The sequence below is a fragment of the Nicotiana tabacum genome, chromosome 9, assembly GCF_000715075.1.
Source record: "Nicotiana tabacum cultivar K326 chromosome 9, ASM71507v2, whole genome shotgun sequence".
Lineage (NCBI taxonomy): Eukaryota > Viridiplantae > Streptophyta > Magnoliopsida > Solanales > Solanaceae > Nicotiana > Nicotiana tabacum.
The window spans coordinates 3,943,687-3,963,796 of NC_134088.1; the positions used below are offsets into that span (position 1 = coordinate 3,943,687).

At 33.9% G+C, this 20,110-nt stretch overlaps 2 protein-coding genes across 2 annotated transcripts; both read right to left on the bottom strand.

Moving 5' to 3' along the window:
• Positions 1 to 1,486: 1,486 nt before the first annotated feature.
• On the bottom strand, positions 1,487 to 8,680 carry LOC107798793 (autophagy-related protein 18b). The gene is made up of 11 exons (XM_016621831.2): positions 8,510 to 8,680; positions 8,332 to 8,405; positions 7,015 to 7,088; positions 6,803 to 6,912; positions 5,768 to 5,859; positions 5,243 to 5,355; positions 4,926 to 5,045; positions 4,181 to 4,326; positions 3,855 to 3,965; positions 2,507 to 2,572; positions 1,487 to 1,905 (listed from the first exon to the last, which is right to left on the bottom strand). The coding sequence occupies exons 1-11, from the start codon at positions 8,566 to 8,568 to the stop codon at positions 1,770 to 1,772; spliced, it is 1,101 nt and encodes a 366-aa protein (XP_016477317.1). The 5' UTR covers positions 8,569 to 8,680; the 3' UTR covers positions 1,487 to 1,769.
• Positions 8,681 to 12,876: 4,196 nt separating this feature from the next.
• LOC107798790 (putative LRR receptor-like serine/threonine-protein kinase At2g23950) lies at positions 12,877 to 19,335 on the bottom strand. Its single transcript, XM_016621829.2, has 11 exons — positions 18,894 to 19,335; positions 18,654 to 18,786; positions 18,057 to 18,128; positions 17,814 to 17,957; positions 16,834 to 16,905; positions 16,573 to 16,632; positions 16,238 to 16,335; positions 16,018 to 16,152; positions 15,585 to 15,929; positions 14,193 to 14,572; positions 12,877 to 13,491 (listed from the first exon to the last, which is right to left on the bottom strand). The coding sequence occupies exons 1-11, from the start codon at positions 18,973 to 18,975 to the stop codon at positions 13,141 to 13,143; spliced, it is 1,872 nt and encodes a 623-aa protein (XP_016477315.2). The 5' UTR covers positions 18,976 to 19,335; the 3' UTR covers positions 12,877 to 13,140.
• Positions 19,336 to 20,110: the final 775 nt, after the last annotated feature.

Here is a 20,110-nt window from a genome sequence, read left to right on the forward strand (position 1 = left end):
AGTCAAGTAGGAGATTAAAACAAGCATAATCAATATCTAACAAACAGATACGAATCCTCAGTCCTAGACAAGTTGAGATCGACTATATGAATCCTCAATGTTAAGCTCAACTCATACAGAAGTTTGAGATTTCAAGCAAAAAATAAAATTTAATTAAAACAATTTTGTTAAACATACCTTGGAGAGAAGTAAGACGAAAAACGCAAAACGAGAAAGAGTATAATACTTTGGTAGAATTCTGGAGGGAAAGGTAGGTATTTATAGGTTACTCTGGGCTTATAATTAAGTTTACGAAGAATTAACATAAATAGCCGCCACCCAACCGTTTAAACTAAAATAGTAATATATGTATCATTCATGTATTATATATTTATAATCTTGTATAACTAATTTATAATATATGTATACCGGCTAGCAAAATATAAGTAAATCCGGCTGGTTATTTGTATAAATATCCCTAATTTTATTGCTATTTTCTTTCTTAGTGGTTTTTTTGTGTGGTGGGAGTGGGGGTGGGGTGGTGGGGGTGCTATAGGTTAAATTTTCTTGGTTGGAAAGAATTATTGACTAGCTTAATTTATTTCCGTAAAAATTAGTGGTACTTTTCTTGGAAAACAAGATTTTCTTCTCCAATAAAGATTAATGAAGAGAACGATAATTTATGGAAATATGTCTTCGGAACGGGATGAAACTCTCTATTATTGTAAAAACTAACTTTATGTGCAAACACATATCATGTATTTATTGGTCGATATAAACACGTGGGTTATTTTAAGAGTGAATAATTATGGCAAGTGAATTATTGTTGGGAACTTAAAAAAATTGTTATTAAGAAACTGTTGGTGAGATTAATTAGATCAATATTTAATCAAATTAAATTTGACATTGTAAGGGGCATATTTTCTTTATATTTTCATCAATTTGAAACTCCAAAATCCAAATAAACATGTTCCTAAATCCTACCGGGACAGTTTATCGCTAAAACACTCAGAAACTGAAATTTTAATGCGAGTTTTATCTATTAATTTAATGTTCTCTAATATTCATGATATTATTTTCTGATCTGTTTTTAGTGTAAGGATTGGATATTTGAAATTCTTGTATCTTTTTTAAGTGTTAAATTGGATATAAAAGTATGTCACATGTGATAACCATATTATAATGTTGACAACATCATCAACTGATTTTTGCTCTACGGCTTGAACCTATGATCTCCTTGGCACACGGCGATAACTCTTACTATGATTACGCAGAGGCAGAGCTAGAAATCCGACTACGGGTTTGGCTGAACTCAATAGCTTTTGCTCAAACAATATTTTGTGTCAAAAAATTCATTGAACATGAACAAATATTAAATTTAAAACTATTATTAACACTTGAAATCGTCGTTCTAAAATCTAGAACCCATAAAGTTTAAAGTCCTAGCTCCGCCTCTGTGACGAGGAACAAAACTTAATTTACATATCAATGTATAACAAGGCTAATATTACAAAGGAACTTCCATAAATATAACTTCAGTTTTTTGGCTGTACAATTGCTACACAGATGAACTATCAAGAGCAGATTAAAAGTAACACTAAAGTTATATGCACAGTAGATGTACATTTTGGACAAATTGTCAATTGTGTTCTACTGGACAAGTTATGTAGAGTTTCTTCTTCTACTGTACATTCACCGATAGAGTGGCAACTCGAGCAGGACAGGCTGCAGTTTCGGCTTTAACATAAAGCTACGATGAACCTCAAGATTGTTGTTCGCAGTCTTTACTTTCATGATAATGAGGACGTTTCTGCTGTTAAAAGATTGAATTCCCGTTCCAAGGTCCACGAAGACTTGTTCTGATGGTTGACATTGTAGACGTACTCCAGGAAGTATCCGCCATATGTGATCATTGATATAGTGGCTCTACAGAATCAAATACAGACCAAAGAGAGTAAAAAGGAAGAGCCATCCATTTTCAAACACAAACTCAAACGATTTACGGAAACTTGGTATGATAACATACCAATAAATCTTCAGTAAATCATCCAATACTATAGAAATGTCACATTATGAGTTAAATACACCCCAACCCCAAAAAAAAAAAATGAAAACCAAACCGAGGGAGGATCAAAAGGGTGCTACGTTGACATAACTCGAAATAGGAGTACCATTTAAAGATAATACTTATAACCTGAACACTAAAACCCCAAAGCTTCGAGTTTCATTAACTCAAGATGCTTGGATTATATAGCAAGTAGCTTTTTTGAATCTGCAGATCATATAACTAATAACTAGAGGCTAGAGCAGAGGATTGTTGACACCTCGTGCTCAGCCTCAGTATTACTATGTCCAAAATATAAAAAAAATTATGTATTGTGACATTGCATCTCATTGGCACTTCGGCCGCTCATTAGAAGCTTATGATTACTAGTGGCAAATACTAATATTACCAGTTCATGAAATAGGGTGAATATTACAGGAATAGATGCACAATAAATAAATGGAAACAGTCACATTTTCTCACCTTAGTACGACATGTTCAGGTGTTGCTGTCTCGTCAAATTTCTCTATTTTGCGGATCACTGTATTACTGCATGACAGTGTTTAAGAAGAATTTTGATGAGAGATAGATTTCAGGAGATTTATTTCCTAAAGATAGAAAAGGCGGAAGACAAACTGAAATTCGATTGAAGAGTACAGAAGAAATTCATACTAGTTTCATTGTTCAAAAGCAAGATTTCTTTTTGATGCAAAACAAGCCAATTGAAAAAAATACAGATTATCAAGTCGATTATATCTTCTTTATAAGAAAAGGATTATTAGTATCTCCTCCACATTTGTGAAGTCTCTTTCCAACGTAGTGAAGGGGAACTTTGATGGAGTAATTAGACCTCTTTCTGCAGCTACCAGCAGCTGATCCCAAAATTTCATTAACAATCTTATAGGTCAAATTATGCGCTTTCAGTCATAGAAGAACTCCAGTTCTTTTATCCAAATAATTCCAGCTCTTATCTTGGTATGAACTCAAGAAACCTATTATTTTTCCATAGCGTTTGAAGGGCAATCTTACTGACTTTGAATTCCAGGTACAGGTTGCCCAATTTATTTTTGAACAAGCTTGAAATTGCTGTTATAGTTTATGTTGCACGGACTAGAGTCTACTGCACCTGTGTCGGATCCTCCAAAAATGCTTTGATACACACCCGACGATATTTTCAGCGAGTCCGAGCAACATATTATAGTCACTTTGTTAGGAGAATCTGATATTAAAATGTCAATTCTACTCAATCATCAGAAATAGCGAGGCAGTTGAAAGAGGTAACAACAAAAGTCTCTGTCACTTGTAGATGCGAGGAGCAGAGGTGACACCATCATTACGCAGGATAGCTAAAGCGGGAGACACCATATTTCATAATAATAGGCAGGACAATTTGCAACACCTATTTCTAGAAAAGATTCGACAAGTACTATAAAACATCTGGAATTTCAGTAATGATGTAAGGTCTTTAAAGTTTAATCCGAGAAGAGGCTGTGGCCCTTGGTACAGCAACCAACTTGCTGGCTAAGAGAACAATGACAGGGTAATATTTTGGAAATCATAATATCAAAGTAATTGTGTAAAATCTCAATATAAATAATTTTCAAGTATAATCACAGGATCAAAGTGCAGAGAGGTCATCTGAATAATTTTCATGAAAGTAGGGAATATAGATGCAAAAAAAAACAACTTCAAGTGCGTGAAAAAAAGGTAACAGGTTTTGATAATTAGGTTGCCTTTGTTAAATATGTACTGAAAGTTGCAAATACTGCCAATTTAGTATACGTCAAAACATCAAATTTGGATGGTATACTTTGTGGATAGAATACAATACCTTCTCACTCCAGCTGGAACAGCACGATGCAGTATGCAATGTTGAGCAGGATCCAGGGCGTCGCTAACAGTATGAGGTATTGGTATTATTGATGCTAAAAGACCAGAAGACCTTGTACAATTTACAGTGGAAGTAAGGAGAAGATACAAGATAAGGAAATTGAATAAATCATCAACAGTGCAGCTTTATTTCGCAGTTGAGCAACAAAAAAAGATGAGGGCTAATCTATTACGAAATAGAAATGTGCATACTTATGTATCAAGAAATAATAAAGGAAGAGAAGTGATGGAGGTTAATAAAATGCACTTGGGAAATTGATATCTCACCTTTGATTTGGGGGTGAACTCAAAGAGAAAACATGAACAGAACCAGAAGAACTAGTTGCAAGAAGAATATCTGGAAGTTCTGCTGCTGGCGCGAACGACAAAGAAAAGATATTTGAAGTGTACGTCCCTCTCCTGAAGCTATATGACTGCCAAAGGAATTGAATTAACAATCAATCAAAAGGCACAATTCAAATGAAGTTGTGACACAGAAGCATCAATTACCTGACAATTGTAATGATACATAACATAACATATCGCAAGTGAAACAGTACTTTCCCACTAGTTAACGACCTGTTTTGTTTATAGGTAATGTATTAATTACCACCAATAGTTTTCCGTTCTCATTTTTCCCAAATAATGTACACACGCTATTTACTTCTTTGTATCAAACTCAAACTAGTTCTAGAATTTGTAAGCTGAGCTCGACAGTCATCAGTATACATACCAATGCAGAAGCTCTATGATGGCAGAGAAATACATCTCTCGAAACATATACTCCCTCCGTTTCAATTTATATGAACCTATTTAACTGGGCACAGAGTTAAAAAAAAAAAAAAGACTTTTGATCTTGTGGCGTAAAATGAGGCACATATACTTTGTGTGGCTACAAATCATTGCATAAAGATATATTGCTTCCAAATATGGAAATGGTACGGACTAAAAACGAAATAGGTTTACATAAATTAAAACGGAGAGAGTACTACTTAGTATCACATTTTGATACAATATGTTCTTAAGGGTTCACCTTAGTCGCATCTGAAACAAGATGAACTCTGATCATGGTCCCTTGTTCAGACGCCGTTGCAATGTGAGTCCCGCCTGATGAAAGTGTCAAGACAGACAATGGCGCTCGATGAGCATCTATCTGCATTTTTATAACAGTAACCGAATAAGACAAACTCCTCCGTTTTGTAAAGTTAAAAAATGTTTGTAAACAGAGTTGGTTAAAGGATAGGAAAGCGCTAAACTATTAAAAAATTATGATATATAACATCTCAAACCCATTGATCTTATTATAGATAATTTCGCAAGATCAATACACATAACGGTAAGAAACACGACCTCACAGTGTAAACGGAGGTCGGAAACATTATAGACTAACAAAGATCCTTTGGTTGTACTTGCTGGAAGAGCCAAATATGAACCGTCCAAGCTGGGTGAAAATGCACAAAGTCCTAAAATTGGAAACAAGAACTCGTCGATAAGCAAATGTGCTAGGCCAACTGGAACTTTATAGCATCTACTTTCATTAAACAAAAACCTGAAAGTTATAAAGCAGTGAGAGCAGGTGCACTAAACTCCCGCTATGCGCGGACTCCGGGGAAGGACCGGACCACAAGGGTCTATTGTACGCAGTCTTACCCTGCATTTCTGCAAGAGGCTGTTTCCACGGCTCAAACCCGTGACCTCCTGGTCACATGTCAACAACTTTACTAATTACGTCAAGACTTCCAGTTATAAAGCAGTGACTTCTTTTATTCTTTTCCTTTTTGGTTGATCTTTTTATGCAGGATGGCGTAAGTCATTGCTCCAATGATTATAAGAGTGAAGTCACTAAAACTTGAAAAAAAGATTTTCCGGACAAACCTTTTGGATTCGGCACCGTATCAATAGTGTCTAATATCTTAAGACTGTTTATATCATAAATAAATGTCTTCTCCTGCAATATGACAATCAATCTGCAAATTCGAGGACATTGTTTGATAAAGAATCGGAACAAGGGAGAAATAACAAATTAGGGGTCTTTAATCAAAATTGATTAAAAGAATTGAATGCATTAACAATCAAGTCACAAAGAACAAATACGTTCATTCTGTTCTCATTCAGAATCAAGTGCATATTCCATAGTACGGGGGGGGGGGGGGGGATCCTAGCTGCCACAAGAAAAGATTATATGGAAGTCTGATATAAAACAGGAAAATTTTGAACACTAGTATGATCTCAGACTAATCGATAGTAACCATTGTCAGTTCAATGAGAGAAAACCTGCTAAAGGTTGTGCTATGTTTAGTCTTTCTGCATCTCAAAATGAATTCTTATCGCTCGTTTAATTTGTTTATTAAGATAAAGCCATAGAGGTTTACGTAAGTATGCTCTTACTGCAGGTTATAAACTTAACATACATTGAATGCATAATGCCTATTCATGCAAAATGCAGACTGAGGCAATAACCAAAAAATGGCAAATCCAAAGAGCAAAGTAGCTGCCACAGAAGTGGAACAAGAAAGATAACAGTAGCCCATCTTGGTTATTTTTGTGTAGGATATTAATTATCATATCTAAGGGGACTATATATAGGGATATGATTAGGTAATAGTACCATTGGAATTATAAATAGAATTAGAGAATTCAAGTTGTTTGAATGCAAGAAAGGTTTCATTTTCGTTTTGCTGTTGGTCGACCTTAATTTTAGAGTGTTAATAAAGTAAGAAAACTCTCATCTAAACGTTCAATCTAATCTTTATTACCAAGGCGAATCGATCCTAATATCAACTTTTCTTAATCGATCCTAAGAAGAATGCTACAAGCTTTTTTTGTTACCATGAGAATATCTGACTACGACATGCGAAACAAATAGAACACTGGAAAATGAGAATCTTAAATGAAGCAAATTATGTTTACCTTTTCTTATTCATACGAACAGCAAGGATAGAAGTTAAGAAGTTTAGTTCCTCAAGAGCTACTCCAGTCATAGTATTAAACATACATAGTCTTCGAGGCGACAAAGATGGCTGTAGAAACGACACAAATAGTAAAGTAACTAAACAGAAATCTTGTAGATCAATGAATAGTTAGAAGGACTATAACTAGAACTTAGTAGTAAATTGCGGAACCTGTTCACCAGCCCCAACGATTGCGAGAAGGCTTGAGCTAAACAACATTTCTACTATAATGAATGCTCCAGCAGCTAACATAAAATCAATTTGTCAGGATACTGAAGCTAACTTGTATCTCTAAATTTTTATGCAAGACCAACAAAAAGATCATAAATTTAAAGACTTTTATATCCCATAAGCTCCTTTTTTTGACACTAAAATTTGAATATTGATTATCAACTACATTGAAGCAGCAAAAAACTAAAAATAAAGATATCCCCTCCATCCCGAATAACTTGTCATATTTTGCTCTTCGAGAGTCAAACTACATGATCTTTCACTAACATTTTAACATATATTTTTTCATTATATTGATATGAGAAGAATTGCAAATTGTACTACTTTTCATATAGTTTTCAAATATCAAAATTTTAATTTTAAATTACTGAATTAATCTGATTCATATTAGCTTCAAAGATTAGTCAAATTGACTCTCGAGAAGTGAACCATGTCAAGTATTTTGGGACGGAGGAAGTATAACTTTTAGCTGAGTTTCCTTCTACCTGAACTTTACAAGAAAGCAAATACACCTTAAAACTAGTGCAAGTTTCCAATTTTTCCACAAAATTCAATCAAAGATCATCACTTTATAAGCTTTAAAAGAAACCCTTTTTAGTTCATAAGAAAATACTGGACCTCCAGCCAAGAAAATAAGCAAAAAAATCAAATTTTTGGTTTAAAGATTGTTATATCCCATTGGTTCTGTTTGACACTAGAAATTCTTCAACTTTTAGCTGGATATTGATTATCAACTGCATTGAAGTAACAACAATAAACCCAGTATACCCTCACAAGTGGGGTCTGGGGATGGTAGTAAGTACAAAGACCTTACCCCTACAGTGAATGTAGAGAGGCCATTTCAAGTGGGACCCTCGGCACGAGGAAATTGAAGCAACAAAAAATAAAAACAAAAATACTACTTCTACAAGAAACTAGTGCAATTTCCACATTTTTCCATAATATCAATCAAAGATCATAAATTCATAAGCTTTAATATAAACCCTTTTTAATTCACAATTAAATACTGGACCTGCAGCCAAGAAAAGAAGCCCCAAAAAACCAAAATTTTGAACTTTTAACTGGAAATTGATTATCAACAACATTGAAGCAACAAAAAATAAAAATACTACCTTTAGCTGAATTGAAAACTTGTCCAACTTCCAAAATATTCCATATTTCAATCAAAGATCATCACTTTACAAGCTTTAAAAAAACCCTTTTTAGTTCATAATAAAATACTGGACCTCCCAAAAAAAATGGAGATTGTTTACATACCTCTTTCATAAAGGAGTCTTCCAGTATTACAATCAAAGATTTTGAAGCCTTCCCTTGTTCCAATTGCAAAACAACTATTTAAAGATTAAAAACAACAATTAAAACAAACAACTAAAACAATATTGACGAATAATTAATACCCACAAATTTTCTTGTAAAAAAAAAAAAAGAGGATTACCTGTTGTCTTGATTGAAGGAAGCACAGAGAATTGGATAAGAAGAGGATTGATTTGCCATTCTTTTAGTAAGAAAATTATTGTATATGAATGATTGATTAAGTAGAGGGAAATAAAATGGCAGATTGCAGAGAAAGATTGAAAGTGCAGTGTAGTTAAAAATTGTAATTAGTATTAGTTTATTTCTGTATTAGTTTTGGATTAGACTTAAAAAACAAATTTCAGAAGGTAAAGGAATTAGTAGTAGTTTGTTTGTCTTGATATGGGTAATGAAGTTGGGATTGGAAAAAAAAAACTAGTTGGGTCCAATTGTTTTGATTTTTATATGAGGGAAATGACACGCGTAGTAACTTTTAAGTATATTGTTTAAAATATATTCGCAGTTTATAATGTATTTAAACATTAGCTAAACGTTTAAACCTCAAGATTCAAACTTTCATCGCGCCCTAAAATTCAAAAATTATGTCCAGAAATTCGAATCTTACGTCACGAATTTTAAATTAGATGTTCAAAAATTCAAGATACTTAGTTCTGAATTTCAAGTTAGGAAAATTTTAGGACACTAAGTCGTCAATTCTGAATTAGCAGATCAAAAATTCCGGATACTTAATCCATAAGTTTGGCGAATTGGCTAATTTTTAAATATATTATAAATAACGAATATATTTTAAATAGCATACTTAAAATAGTTACATAAACAATATATAAGTATCAAATCTTGTCGGTCCGACAGAACTTGTGAATAATTAAACAATATATTTAGGCATGTTTTGTCCATCCAAAAAAATGTGTGAATTATTTGTACCAAATTAATACTTATCTCGCATAATTTTGAACAAGCCAAGTTTTGTCTATTCGGTAAAACATATAAGTAATTTATACCAAAGTTATGACATGTAGGTGTAACTTGTGAAAGCATAATTTTCATTCTTCCACTCTACATAATTTATGAGTTATGACCCGTAAGGTTATTTTTGCACAAATTCCTTAAATGGGGTCAAAATTTAAACTGCAGTCGTATATGATCCTATTTGTGCAAATCATCCTATTCTGAAAGGGCCTAATGCTAAAGGACTTAAGCTGAAGACTATGGGCCAAATAACATGGGCCTTTATTGGGTTCGTAGTAATAGGAGTTGGGCAAAATTAAACTTGGCCAGACGGCCGAAACTAATTGCATCCGCTAGTCAAAAAGTATATAAATTATATCTATTTTTTGTTTATAATACATATATATACAAAAAAATATATTTTATCGGCTATTATTTTTGGGGTGGTTAAAAATATATATTTCTAGCTTGCTTCAGAGTGCAACATTGTGTATCGTTTATGTCTATTTCATCTTTTCTATTTTTTTTAATGTAGTTTAGAAATTATTTTGCAAGAAATCATTTTTAAAATTATTTCAACTGAATATATACTCATTGTTACATATGTTTGCAGGCGTGAAGAAAATGGAAAAGCAACAAGTTTTTAGGTTAAAAAGAAATAGTACATATGTTTGGAAAATATACACAAAATACTCCTTCTACTTACAATCAAGATCACTTATAAAATAATTATATGTATATTTTTGTAATAAAATTAATCGATAGATCTCTAAAATAGTTAACGACCTACATTCATATATTAATGTTCACCAAAAGTGTAAAAATCTTTACGATGTCAATGTATATAACTTAAATTTTAATCCACTAATAGGAAGAAAAAAAACTCAACTTTCTCTCACTACGCATCGTTTAATAATGTATTGTACAACAACAACAACCCAATATAATCTCACTTAGTGGGGTCTGGGGAGGGTAGTGTGTACGCAGACCTTACCCCTACCCTGGAGTAGAGACTAGAGAGGCTGTTTCCAAATAGACCCCCGACATCCTTCCCTCCAAGAACTTCTCACCTTACTCTTGGGGAGACTCGAACTCACAACCTTTTGGTTGGAAGTGGAGGTTTCATAATGTATTGTATCGTCTTGTCTTGTATTGTATTGTATCGTATCGTTTGCTAAATACAATGTTTAGATAGATTGTATCGTTTGCCGTCGTTTCATGATATCATGCACCAGCAATATGAAGAATAAACCTGCAATATTATAAAAATAATTATGAAACAACGTAAAATTACTATATAAAAAGGTAGGATAAATGATAAAACAAAATAATTTAATAATAGTAAAGGGTGAGATTGAGAGAAAAAGACAAGATAACAACACAGTCACATCAAATCAGTCGTTACATAAAGTGGCACATTTTGTTGTTATGTAACGGCGGATTTAACGATACGATACAATAAAATTTAAGTAACAATCAAAACAAACATTGTATTTAAAGTAACAATACGATACGATACAATGGGTAACAATCCAAACAAGATCTTAGTTTTTTCTTTCCTTCCAAAGAAAGCAAAAAATCAGCAGAAAAATCTCATGACTCTGAAAAAGCATCAAAGTGGGAAAAAAAGACTAATTGGTAGTTTTTCACCAATAGCTAAAACAATGCATTGTCACACTTTTAGTCAAAAACTGTCAAAATCTCTCTCTCTTTTTTTTTTTTACTTTACCCTTTTACTGTCTCAAGTTCTTTAGAGATTCTAGGCAAGGGCATCTTTATGATGACATCCCACCCCCACCCCCACCCCACCCCCACCCATCCCCCTCCACCCCCAAAAAAAATCAAGAAGAAAAAGAAGGGGAAAAAAAGAAAGAAAGATAATCTTTGTAGAGTTGTTGGTGTAATGATTGATTTACCATAGTCAAATTACTTAAATACTTATTTATATTTACACAAAATCAAATGATTTAATATTCGCAACTAAAAATTAGGCAAAGATATGTTAAATAATAAACATATGTATGAGAGAGATATGTCATGCATTCCATATTTATTAAATTTGGTATAAACATGATGAAGTTTTACCATCAACTTTTCCTCGAAGAAAACTTATCTTCTATCTCTGGCCTCGTTTGCCACGAAAATAAATTCACAAGCTCATATATCAAATCAGTTAATTAGACATGTCCTTTCTATAATATAAAGATTTTATCGTTTAATCGTATATATTAAGAATAATAAATTTGAAATAATGAAATAAAAAAATTTAAATTTATAGAAAAGATTCATCACCAAAGAAAGAGAAAAAGAAAGTAAATTGAATGTTAACCCTTAAGCAACAAAAATAATTTGTAATAGTTGTTTGATGCTAACTCTCAAGAGTCAAATTAACTTAAGACATAAAGATAAATAATAGTTGTATTAAGTTAAATTAACTTAATACAAAGCATACAAATGGAGAGCACAATCACAATCACAATAAGAAAGATATTGATTATATATAGTGCAAAAGACTATTTAATCTAGAGTTTTATTTTTATATACTGTCCGTGTATATAAATTAAATACTTTGATAAAGACCAGTACATATTATTTATAATATAGCCAAAAACACCTAGAAAAGGTATCAAATGGAGCAAAGGCCAATTTCCTCTACAACCTAAAGGTAACAACTAGAAAGACCATTTACTCTGGAGTTTAACCTTTTTATATTGTCAGTGCATATAATTTAAATACTTAGAAAGACCAGTAGATATTATTATTTACAATATAGCCAAAACACCTAGAAAGATATCAAATGAAGCAAAGGCCAATTTCCACACCCTCTACAACCTAAAGGTAACAACTAAAAAGATTATTTACTCGAGAGTTTGAACTTTTTTACACTGTCAGTACATATAAGTTAAATATTTCGATAAAAACCAGTAGATATTATTATTTACAATATAGCCAAAAACACCTAGAAATGTATCAAATGAAGCAAAGACCCTCTACAACCTAAAGGTAAAAACTAAAAAGAATATTTACTCTAGAGTTTTAATTTCTTTTACAGTGTCAATGCATATAAGTTAAATATTTCGATAAAGATCAATAGATATTATTTACAATATAGCCAAAAACACCTAGAAAGGTATCAAAATGAAGCAAAGGCCAATTTCCACACCCTCTGCAACCTTGGTAACAACTAAAAAGACTATTCACTTTAGAATTTAACTTTTTTTACATTGTCAGTGCATATAAGTTAGATACATTTATAAAGACCAATAGATATTATTTACAATAATAACAACCCAATGTAATCCACAAGTAAGGTCTGGAGAGGGTAGAATATACACAGTCTTACCCCTACTCTGGAGGGTAAAGAGATTATTTCTGATAGACACTCGACAAAATAAATAACGAGAAGTAGATAATATTTACAATATAGCCAAAAACACCTAGAAATGTATCAAATGAAGCAAAGGCCAATTTCCTCTACAACCTAAAGGTAACAACTAGAAAGACCATTTACTCCAGAGTTTAACTTTTTTATACTGTCAGTGCAAATAAGTTAAATACTTCGTTAAAGCCCAGTAGATATTGTTATTTACAATATAGCCAAAAACACCTAGAAAGGTATCAAATGAAACAAAGGCCAATTTTCACACCCTCTACATCCTAAAGAACAAAAAACACAAAGAACAACTTTCTTTTGCTCCTCCTAATGCTACTTCAGACAGTGATTGTGGTACTAAGCTAAATAATTAAAAAGAATATTAAGCACCTATTTTTGTTATATTTTCTTTTCTTTTGGATGTTTAGCTATTATCTTGGACCTGAAAGTTCCATAGCATGAGTGTCATAGTCATCATCCATCATCCCAAACATGGTCAAATGGTCATGATCATGATCATTGTCATCATTTCCAGGGACCATAGAATGTTTAATCTGAGTTTTGTTACTATCATAGTTATGAGAGGCTGCCCATTTTTCAGCAAGGCCGTCGCCTTCAAGCATTCGGACCACCTCGGACATCTTGGGACGGTGGGACGGCAAGTATTGAGTACAAAGTATAGCCACTTGTAGCATCTCCCCTACATCAATCCTGTCGTAGTTGCTCCCGAGTTCTCTGTCGATGAGCGCTTCAACGTTCTTCTCCTGCTGCATTTTCTTAACCTGCAATTAATTCAGCAGCCATTATTACTAAGCACAGTATTTCCTGAGGAATTCTAGATCAAGAATGTATAAAACTAACCAAATCAAAAAAGCTTAACCCTTCTTGCTAAAGCCACTAAACAAGTGAGAATGTTACCCTCAGACAAATTTAAACTTGATTCATCTACTTGACTGCAATTAAATACCAATATAACGACAAAACCTATCCATCAAGGTGATCTTACTGTTATAGTATGTAAAATTTTCCGACTGTACAGTTTATAATGGGTAAAGTATAGGTACTTTCATGTGATAAAAAGTAGTATTGTAACTTTATTATTATTGTGAGTAAAGTTTAGTGATCATATATGAAATTAACTCTTCTTTGACTCAAAACACATTTTTCACTTTTATTAAATTTGTTGCAACTTTGCTGCCATGTGACCAGGAGGTCACAGGTTCGAGCCGTGGAAACAAACTCTTGCAAAAATGCAGGGTAAGGCTGTGTACAATAGACCCTTGTGGTCCGGCCCTTCCCCGACCCCACGCATAGCGGGAGCTCAGTGCACTGGGCCGCCCCTATTAAATTTGTTGTAACTATGAATGCTAGTATGTTCGCCAAGTCCTTAAAACAGGAACAGCTTTGTCTTATAGTTTACTAAAGTCAAAATTCAAGAAATAGGCACAAGTTTAATAATTGGTAGAAGCAGAAAGAAACATACCCATTCAAGTACTGCTCCTTTCTGGTTTACTGTTTTTCCTAACTCAAATGCTCTCATCCCAGTTATGAGCTCCAACAAGAGGATACCAAATCCAAACACATCTGTTTTCTCGGACGATTGACCAGTGGAAAGGTACTCGGGTGCAATGTGACCAACCGTGCCACGAACAGCTGTTGTAACATGAGAATCTGCATGATCGAGGAGCTTTGCAAGGCCAAAGTCCCCAACAATAGCCTCACAGTAGTCATCTAATAGCACGTTCGCTGCCTTCACATCTCTGTGGATTATCTTGGGATCACATTGTTCGTGAAGATAAAGAAGACCTCTAGCAGCTCCAATTGCAATCCTCTTCCTAGTATTCCAATCTAGTGCCGGTTTTCCTGTCATTGAAAGGTAGAAATTAAGAATGTTTAGAGTACATACATTTTTATTTTTAAGTCTAAAATTGTAAGATTGACTTCTGGAAACAGAGATTTATTCCCTCCTACCTCCTTTATACAATGAGATAAATAACCTTCAATCGTGCATACTCCACACTTAACAGAAAATGCAGACTCAAAATACTGAAATCCCATGTTCGAGAAAATACTTCCTAATTGAGCAGGTCATCTAATTTTTTTCAGAAATTTGATAAATGGATATGAGCCTAGTGCAATACACAAGTCTAAGATAACTCATACAGCACAAAAGTGTCGTAGAGTTGTAAACTAACGAACCAAGAATTTCATTAAATAAAATGCTTTTGTAGGTCTGCGAACACACTATCCTCCCCAGACCCCACGGTGTGGGATAATATTGGGTATGTTGTTGTTGTTAAAGTGCTTCTGTAGCTTAGTGGATGCTAAAAAGGCCCATATATTATTAGAATGTTTCCCGAGGAGTTCTAATTCCTCAACTCACCGCCGTACTAACAAAATTGCTTGTGCGCGAAATGGGATGCAATCCAATTCTCAATCTCGGGCCAAGAAACCCCACACACACACAGAGAGAATAATGAAAATGCCTAATTGCTAGAGAGACATGTCGAATGTCTCGTCTTTGCTATTTTAGATTCTTGCAAGTGAAAGTTAGTCATGACTTACAAACATGTATTCCTATTACTTGAAAGAGTCATTATAAGAGTTTGGTCACATCATATTCAAATAGAAAGTAAGTGGGGGCATATCACTTGTCTTGTTATAGTTGCACTATGTCTTTTAGCCATTAGAAGCATGTTGGAATTGTCATCTCCCTCCCAAAAACTTTAGATAAAATCATACAAAAAATCTTCAAGAAACTAAAGCATATTTGAAGCAATTAGGCGTGCCGACAAATTGTAGCCAAATTAGTTAGAAACTAGAAATTGAAACGTTACGACCCCATAAAAACAGTGTGGTTTGCTGCAAAATTTACCTCTAAGTCTTGATGCCACACTGCCATTAGACATGTAAGGATATACGAGGAGTCTCTCGTTTGGTGTAGCACAGTAACCAATTAACCTGAGCAGATTTCTATGTACTGCCAAGCTAATTAGCTCCAATTCTGTCCGGAACTGTGACTCTCCGGCAGTTCCACTAATATCTTTCAGTCGTTTCACTGCCACAAACGAGCCATCCCCCAACTTTCCCCGGTAAACATTGCCAAATCCTCCCGCACCAAGAATGTTCTTGGAGCTGAAATTGTTCGTTGCACGTTGAAGTTCTTTAAATGTGAAGCTTCTGAGATTTCCTAGTCTAACTAGATCCTCCTCTTGCATATCTGGAACAAAAAGACGAAGCCTAAATATCTTATAACAGTCGTCAAATAGACAAATGTTGTCGGATGTAATAATTTTGTGATGCCTCACCATTAATGTTAAGAATTGACTGTTTCCTGTTCTGGTTTCGTTTCCAAAATATGAATCCAAAGCCTATGAGGAAAATAGAGACAAAGCTGATGCTAAGTCCCAGTGCAACGGCTAGTCTTTTTGACCTGCGTTTATCTGGTTACAATGGGAAGCAATTTAAGAGGGTTAAATTGTAGTTATGTTTAAACATTCTACAACAAGAAAATTTTCTGAACTTTACCAGTGGAATCAATAGACATTGAAAGGGGCATCGGATTTACTGATCCAAAACAAGTCTCAGTGGAGTGATTTCCACAAATCAAAGGGTTACCAACAACACTACAAAAACATTAACGATAAAGAAAATCACAATTAGAACATACTAAGTATATTCCCACAAGTGGGGTCTGGGGAGGGTAGTATACACGTAGTACTTACCCCTACCTTGTGAAGGTAGAGAGGCTGTTTTCGAGAGACCCTCGGCTCGATACATGATTTGAATGTATATATATATATAAATTAAAAACACATGTTTAATGTAACATAATAAGTAAGAATTAGGAAAAGAACACATACTTGAAAGTTCTGGCTGGAAATTTAGGAATAGGTCCAGTCAAGTTATTGAAGGACAAGTCCCTGAAATGATAAGAGGTTCACAAAAACAGAAAACACTATTCATTCCCTTTTCACAAAAAACATTTACATAAGGCTGAATTCAAGAAAGTGACTAGAAAATTACAGTGAAGATTGTATGTCTCAATTCTAAGGACATTCAGACAAAAGAATAAAACAAAATCACAAACAAAGACATGGATAAAAAAGAAGAATTATACTTACAAGAAAGCAAGTTGAGGGACCCTTGCTAAAGAAAGAGGAATAGCACCAGACAAACTGTTGTTGTTCAACCTCCTACTCCATTAAATGACAAAAACCACATAACAAGACATCAAAAAAGCATAGTCAAAGAAAAAGATAGCACTTAAACATAGTCAACATACCAAAGCATAAACTAAAGGAAAAGGGTACTTAAAAAAATCAGAAATTTTCTTAATTTTTTCTATAACCAAGAAATTTCCTTGCGCCACGGTACGAAACTACGAAACTCGGTGTATAACCCGGCTATCTCTTTACCCTTCTTTGATATGCGCCTAACCCACACATCACATGTGGCGCACAATTAGAAACTCGATAGATAATGGCCCCTCCCCTTTAAACCTTCTTTGATATGCACCTAACTGACACACCACATAGCGTACTATTTGAAACTCAGATAGATAATGGGTCCCGCCCCTTTACACTTCTTTGATATGCACCTATCCGACACACAACATAACGCACAATTCGAATCTCAGATAGATAATGGGTCTCGCCGCTTTATCCTTCTTTGATATGCGCCAATCCAACAAACCACATAGCGCACAATTCGAAAATCAGATAGATAATGGGTCTCGCCGCTTTACCCTTCTTTGATATGCGCCTAACCCACATATCACATAACGCACAGTTTGAAACCTAGATAGATAATGGGCCCCGCCCCTTTACCCTTCTTAGATATGCACCTAACCCACACACAACATAGCACACAATTCGAAACTCGATAAATAATGGGTCCTGCCCCTTTACCCTTCTTCGATGTATGCCTATCCCACACATCCCAGGGCGGATAATTCGAAACTCTATAGATAATGGGTCCCGCTCCTTTACCCTTTTTGTCGTGCGTCTAACCCACATATCACAAGCTATGCTCTTACAACTAGAGGCAAAAAAAACTCTCAATAATCACACAGAAACTAAAATATTGAATATCTCTTACTTACAGATATTGAAGACTGTTTAGTAGACCCAAAGATTCAGGTACATGACCAGAGAAATGGTTATTAGACAGATCCAATGTTTGAAGATTGGGCAGTTTCCCTAACTCCTTTGGAATATGCCCAGAAATATTGTTGTTTTGCAGTAAACTACAAAATTAAAAACACAATTATCAAAAACTTAAAAAATTAACCAAAATGGGGTCATTAATATTTAAATTCTTGTACAAAAAAAATGTTGTCCCTTACACTTGTTTAAGGTTTGTAAGGTTTGATATCATCCCAGATAAAACCCCTGATAAACCTTGACTTGGTACTCCTCTGCACAGTAAAAAAACAGTAAAATAATTTCTTGACTACAAAAATAATGATATATCATAAAAATTATTTATGACAACAACAAATTCAGTGTAATCTCACAAGTGGAGCATAGGAATGGTAGTGTATACCAGTGTACCCAGATTTTACCCCTTCCTTCAAGAAGGCAGAAAAGTTGTTTCCGGTGGAGCCTCGGCTCAAGAAAGATGAAAAGGAAGGGGCAATGACAAGCAAAACAATCGGACATACGAAGCGAAAATATAAGATTACACTGAGTAATGCAATCAGAAAACAAAAACACCATACAAATTATATATAACAACAAGTAATCATACAAGTGGGGTCTAGGACAGTGTGTACCACCTTTACCCCTGCCTCTAGCCTCTAAGAGGGGAGAGAGTAATAAAAGAGAAGGGGCAACAAGCAAACCAATCGAAAAATCGAAGCGAAAATACAAGACTAACGCTAAGTAATGCAATCAGAAAACCGAAACACCATAAAAATTATATTAAAAAAACAATAACTTACAGTGCAGTGACAAGATTTTCAGAAGAGCAAGTGATCATAGCCCAACTACAAGGATCAACAGAATCTTCATCCCAATTACTTAAAGCTCCATTTGGGTCATTTAAACTTCTCCTTATAGCAATTAAAGCTTCCACTACACCAACAAAAACAAAACAAAACAATGAGCAAAAAAAAAAGTTTTTTTCTAACAAAATATGAAAAAATAATAAATGGGGTTTATTCTTTTTTCTTATTTTTTACCTTCATGATTTCGAGCTTCATATGAGAAAGAAACAGTAGCAGAAAACAGAAGCAAAGAGAGAACTAAAAACATGGTAGCCATAATAATATCAAGAAAGTGAAATGTTCCAACAAATATATTAAGCAAAACCCATAAAAATAGATTTTAATTTATTTTTTTTCAGTCAAATAAAAAAGTAAAGAAAGCTAAAGAGAGAGAGAGTAGTGCAGAACATGAGAAGGAAGAAAAGAAAGCTTCTTTATATGTCTGTCTATTTTGTTGGTATTTGTACCAAATACACTCTTTTTTTTTGCTTTATCTATAGGGGAGTAAATTTTTTTTTTATAATTATTTTTTGGATATTTGATTTTCCTAGTTTTTGTACTAAGCGAATCAGGTGGAGATGATATGATACGAGAAGCCTGCAGTGACAGAGAGAGGACTCAGAGAAGAGCTGGTTTGAAGCTCAGAATTTGAGAGTGACAGCAATATATTGTTACTGGAAACACACACACAGTGCCCCCCCTCCCCCTCCACCCCCCTCTCTCTCTTAAAAAAAACAAATTTTTTTCTTCGAAAAATGTATTTTTTTAATCGTACTTAAAAATAATAACCAATAAAATATATATATTTTTATCTCTCTATATATATAATATAATAATAACAATAACAAAATTAGTGTAATGTCGTAAGTGGGGTCTGAGGAGCATAGTGTGTACGCACACCTTATTCTTACCTTGTGAAAGATAAAGAGGTTATTTTCAAAGACTTTTGGCTCAAATAAAACAAAAAAAGGGGCAGAATATACATATATATAATGGGGTATTATCATATTTAGCTCGCGCTAGAAACTATTTATATATGATAGCCGAAAAAGTCTATAAAATTTGTATAATTTTTGTATATAACATGCAGAATGTGTGTGTGTGTGTGTGTATATATATACAAATTTTGTACATTTTTCAGCTATTATTTTTACAGCGGCTATACAGTGTCATTTTTGTTATATATAATACACATATTTTATACTCTATATTTTTTGGCTAACGAATGTAGTTAGTTTCAGTTGACTAGCCAATTTTGTATTTTCTCTTCTTTTTTTTTTAAATGTTTAGTACTTGCTTTGGGCCTAATTAATATAAATGTGCGCCGCATAAGATGTATTAAAAGTGAAAATGCTTCTTGAACCGAGAGTATACTAGAAACAGCCTCTCTCAATCTCACTTTGTGAGATTTT

Excerpts from the sequence above, each read along its gene's own strand:
- LOC107798793 (XM_016621831.2), bottom strand. The coding sequence starts at position 8,568 with ATGGCAAATCAATCCTCTTCTTATCCAATTCTCTGTGCTTCCTTCAAT. Across the intron at positions 6,913-7,014 it reads TCGTTGGGGCTGGTGAACAG|CCATCTTTGTCGCCTCGAAG; the intron begins GTTCCGCAATTT and ends TCGTTTCTACAG. Across the intron at positions 4,327-4,925 it reads TTGTTTCAGATGCGACTAAG|TCATATAGCTTCAGGAGAGG; the intron begins GTGAACCCTTAA and ends TTCCTTTGGCAG.
- LOC107798790 (XM_016621829.2), bottom strand. The coding sequence starts at position 18,975 with ATGGCTACCATGTTTTTAGTTCTCTCTTTGCTTCTGTTTTCTGCTACT. Across the intron at positions 18,129-18,653 it reads GAAAATCTTGTCACTGCACT|AGGAGTACCAAGTCAAGGTT; the intron begins GTAAGTTATTGT and ends TTTACTGTGCAG. Across the intron at positions 16,633-16,833 it reads GTCCCTCAACTTGCTTTCTT|GGACTTGTCCTTCAATAACT; the intron begins GTAAGTATAATT and ends TTATCATTTCAG.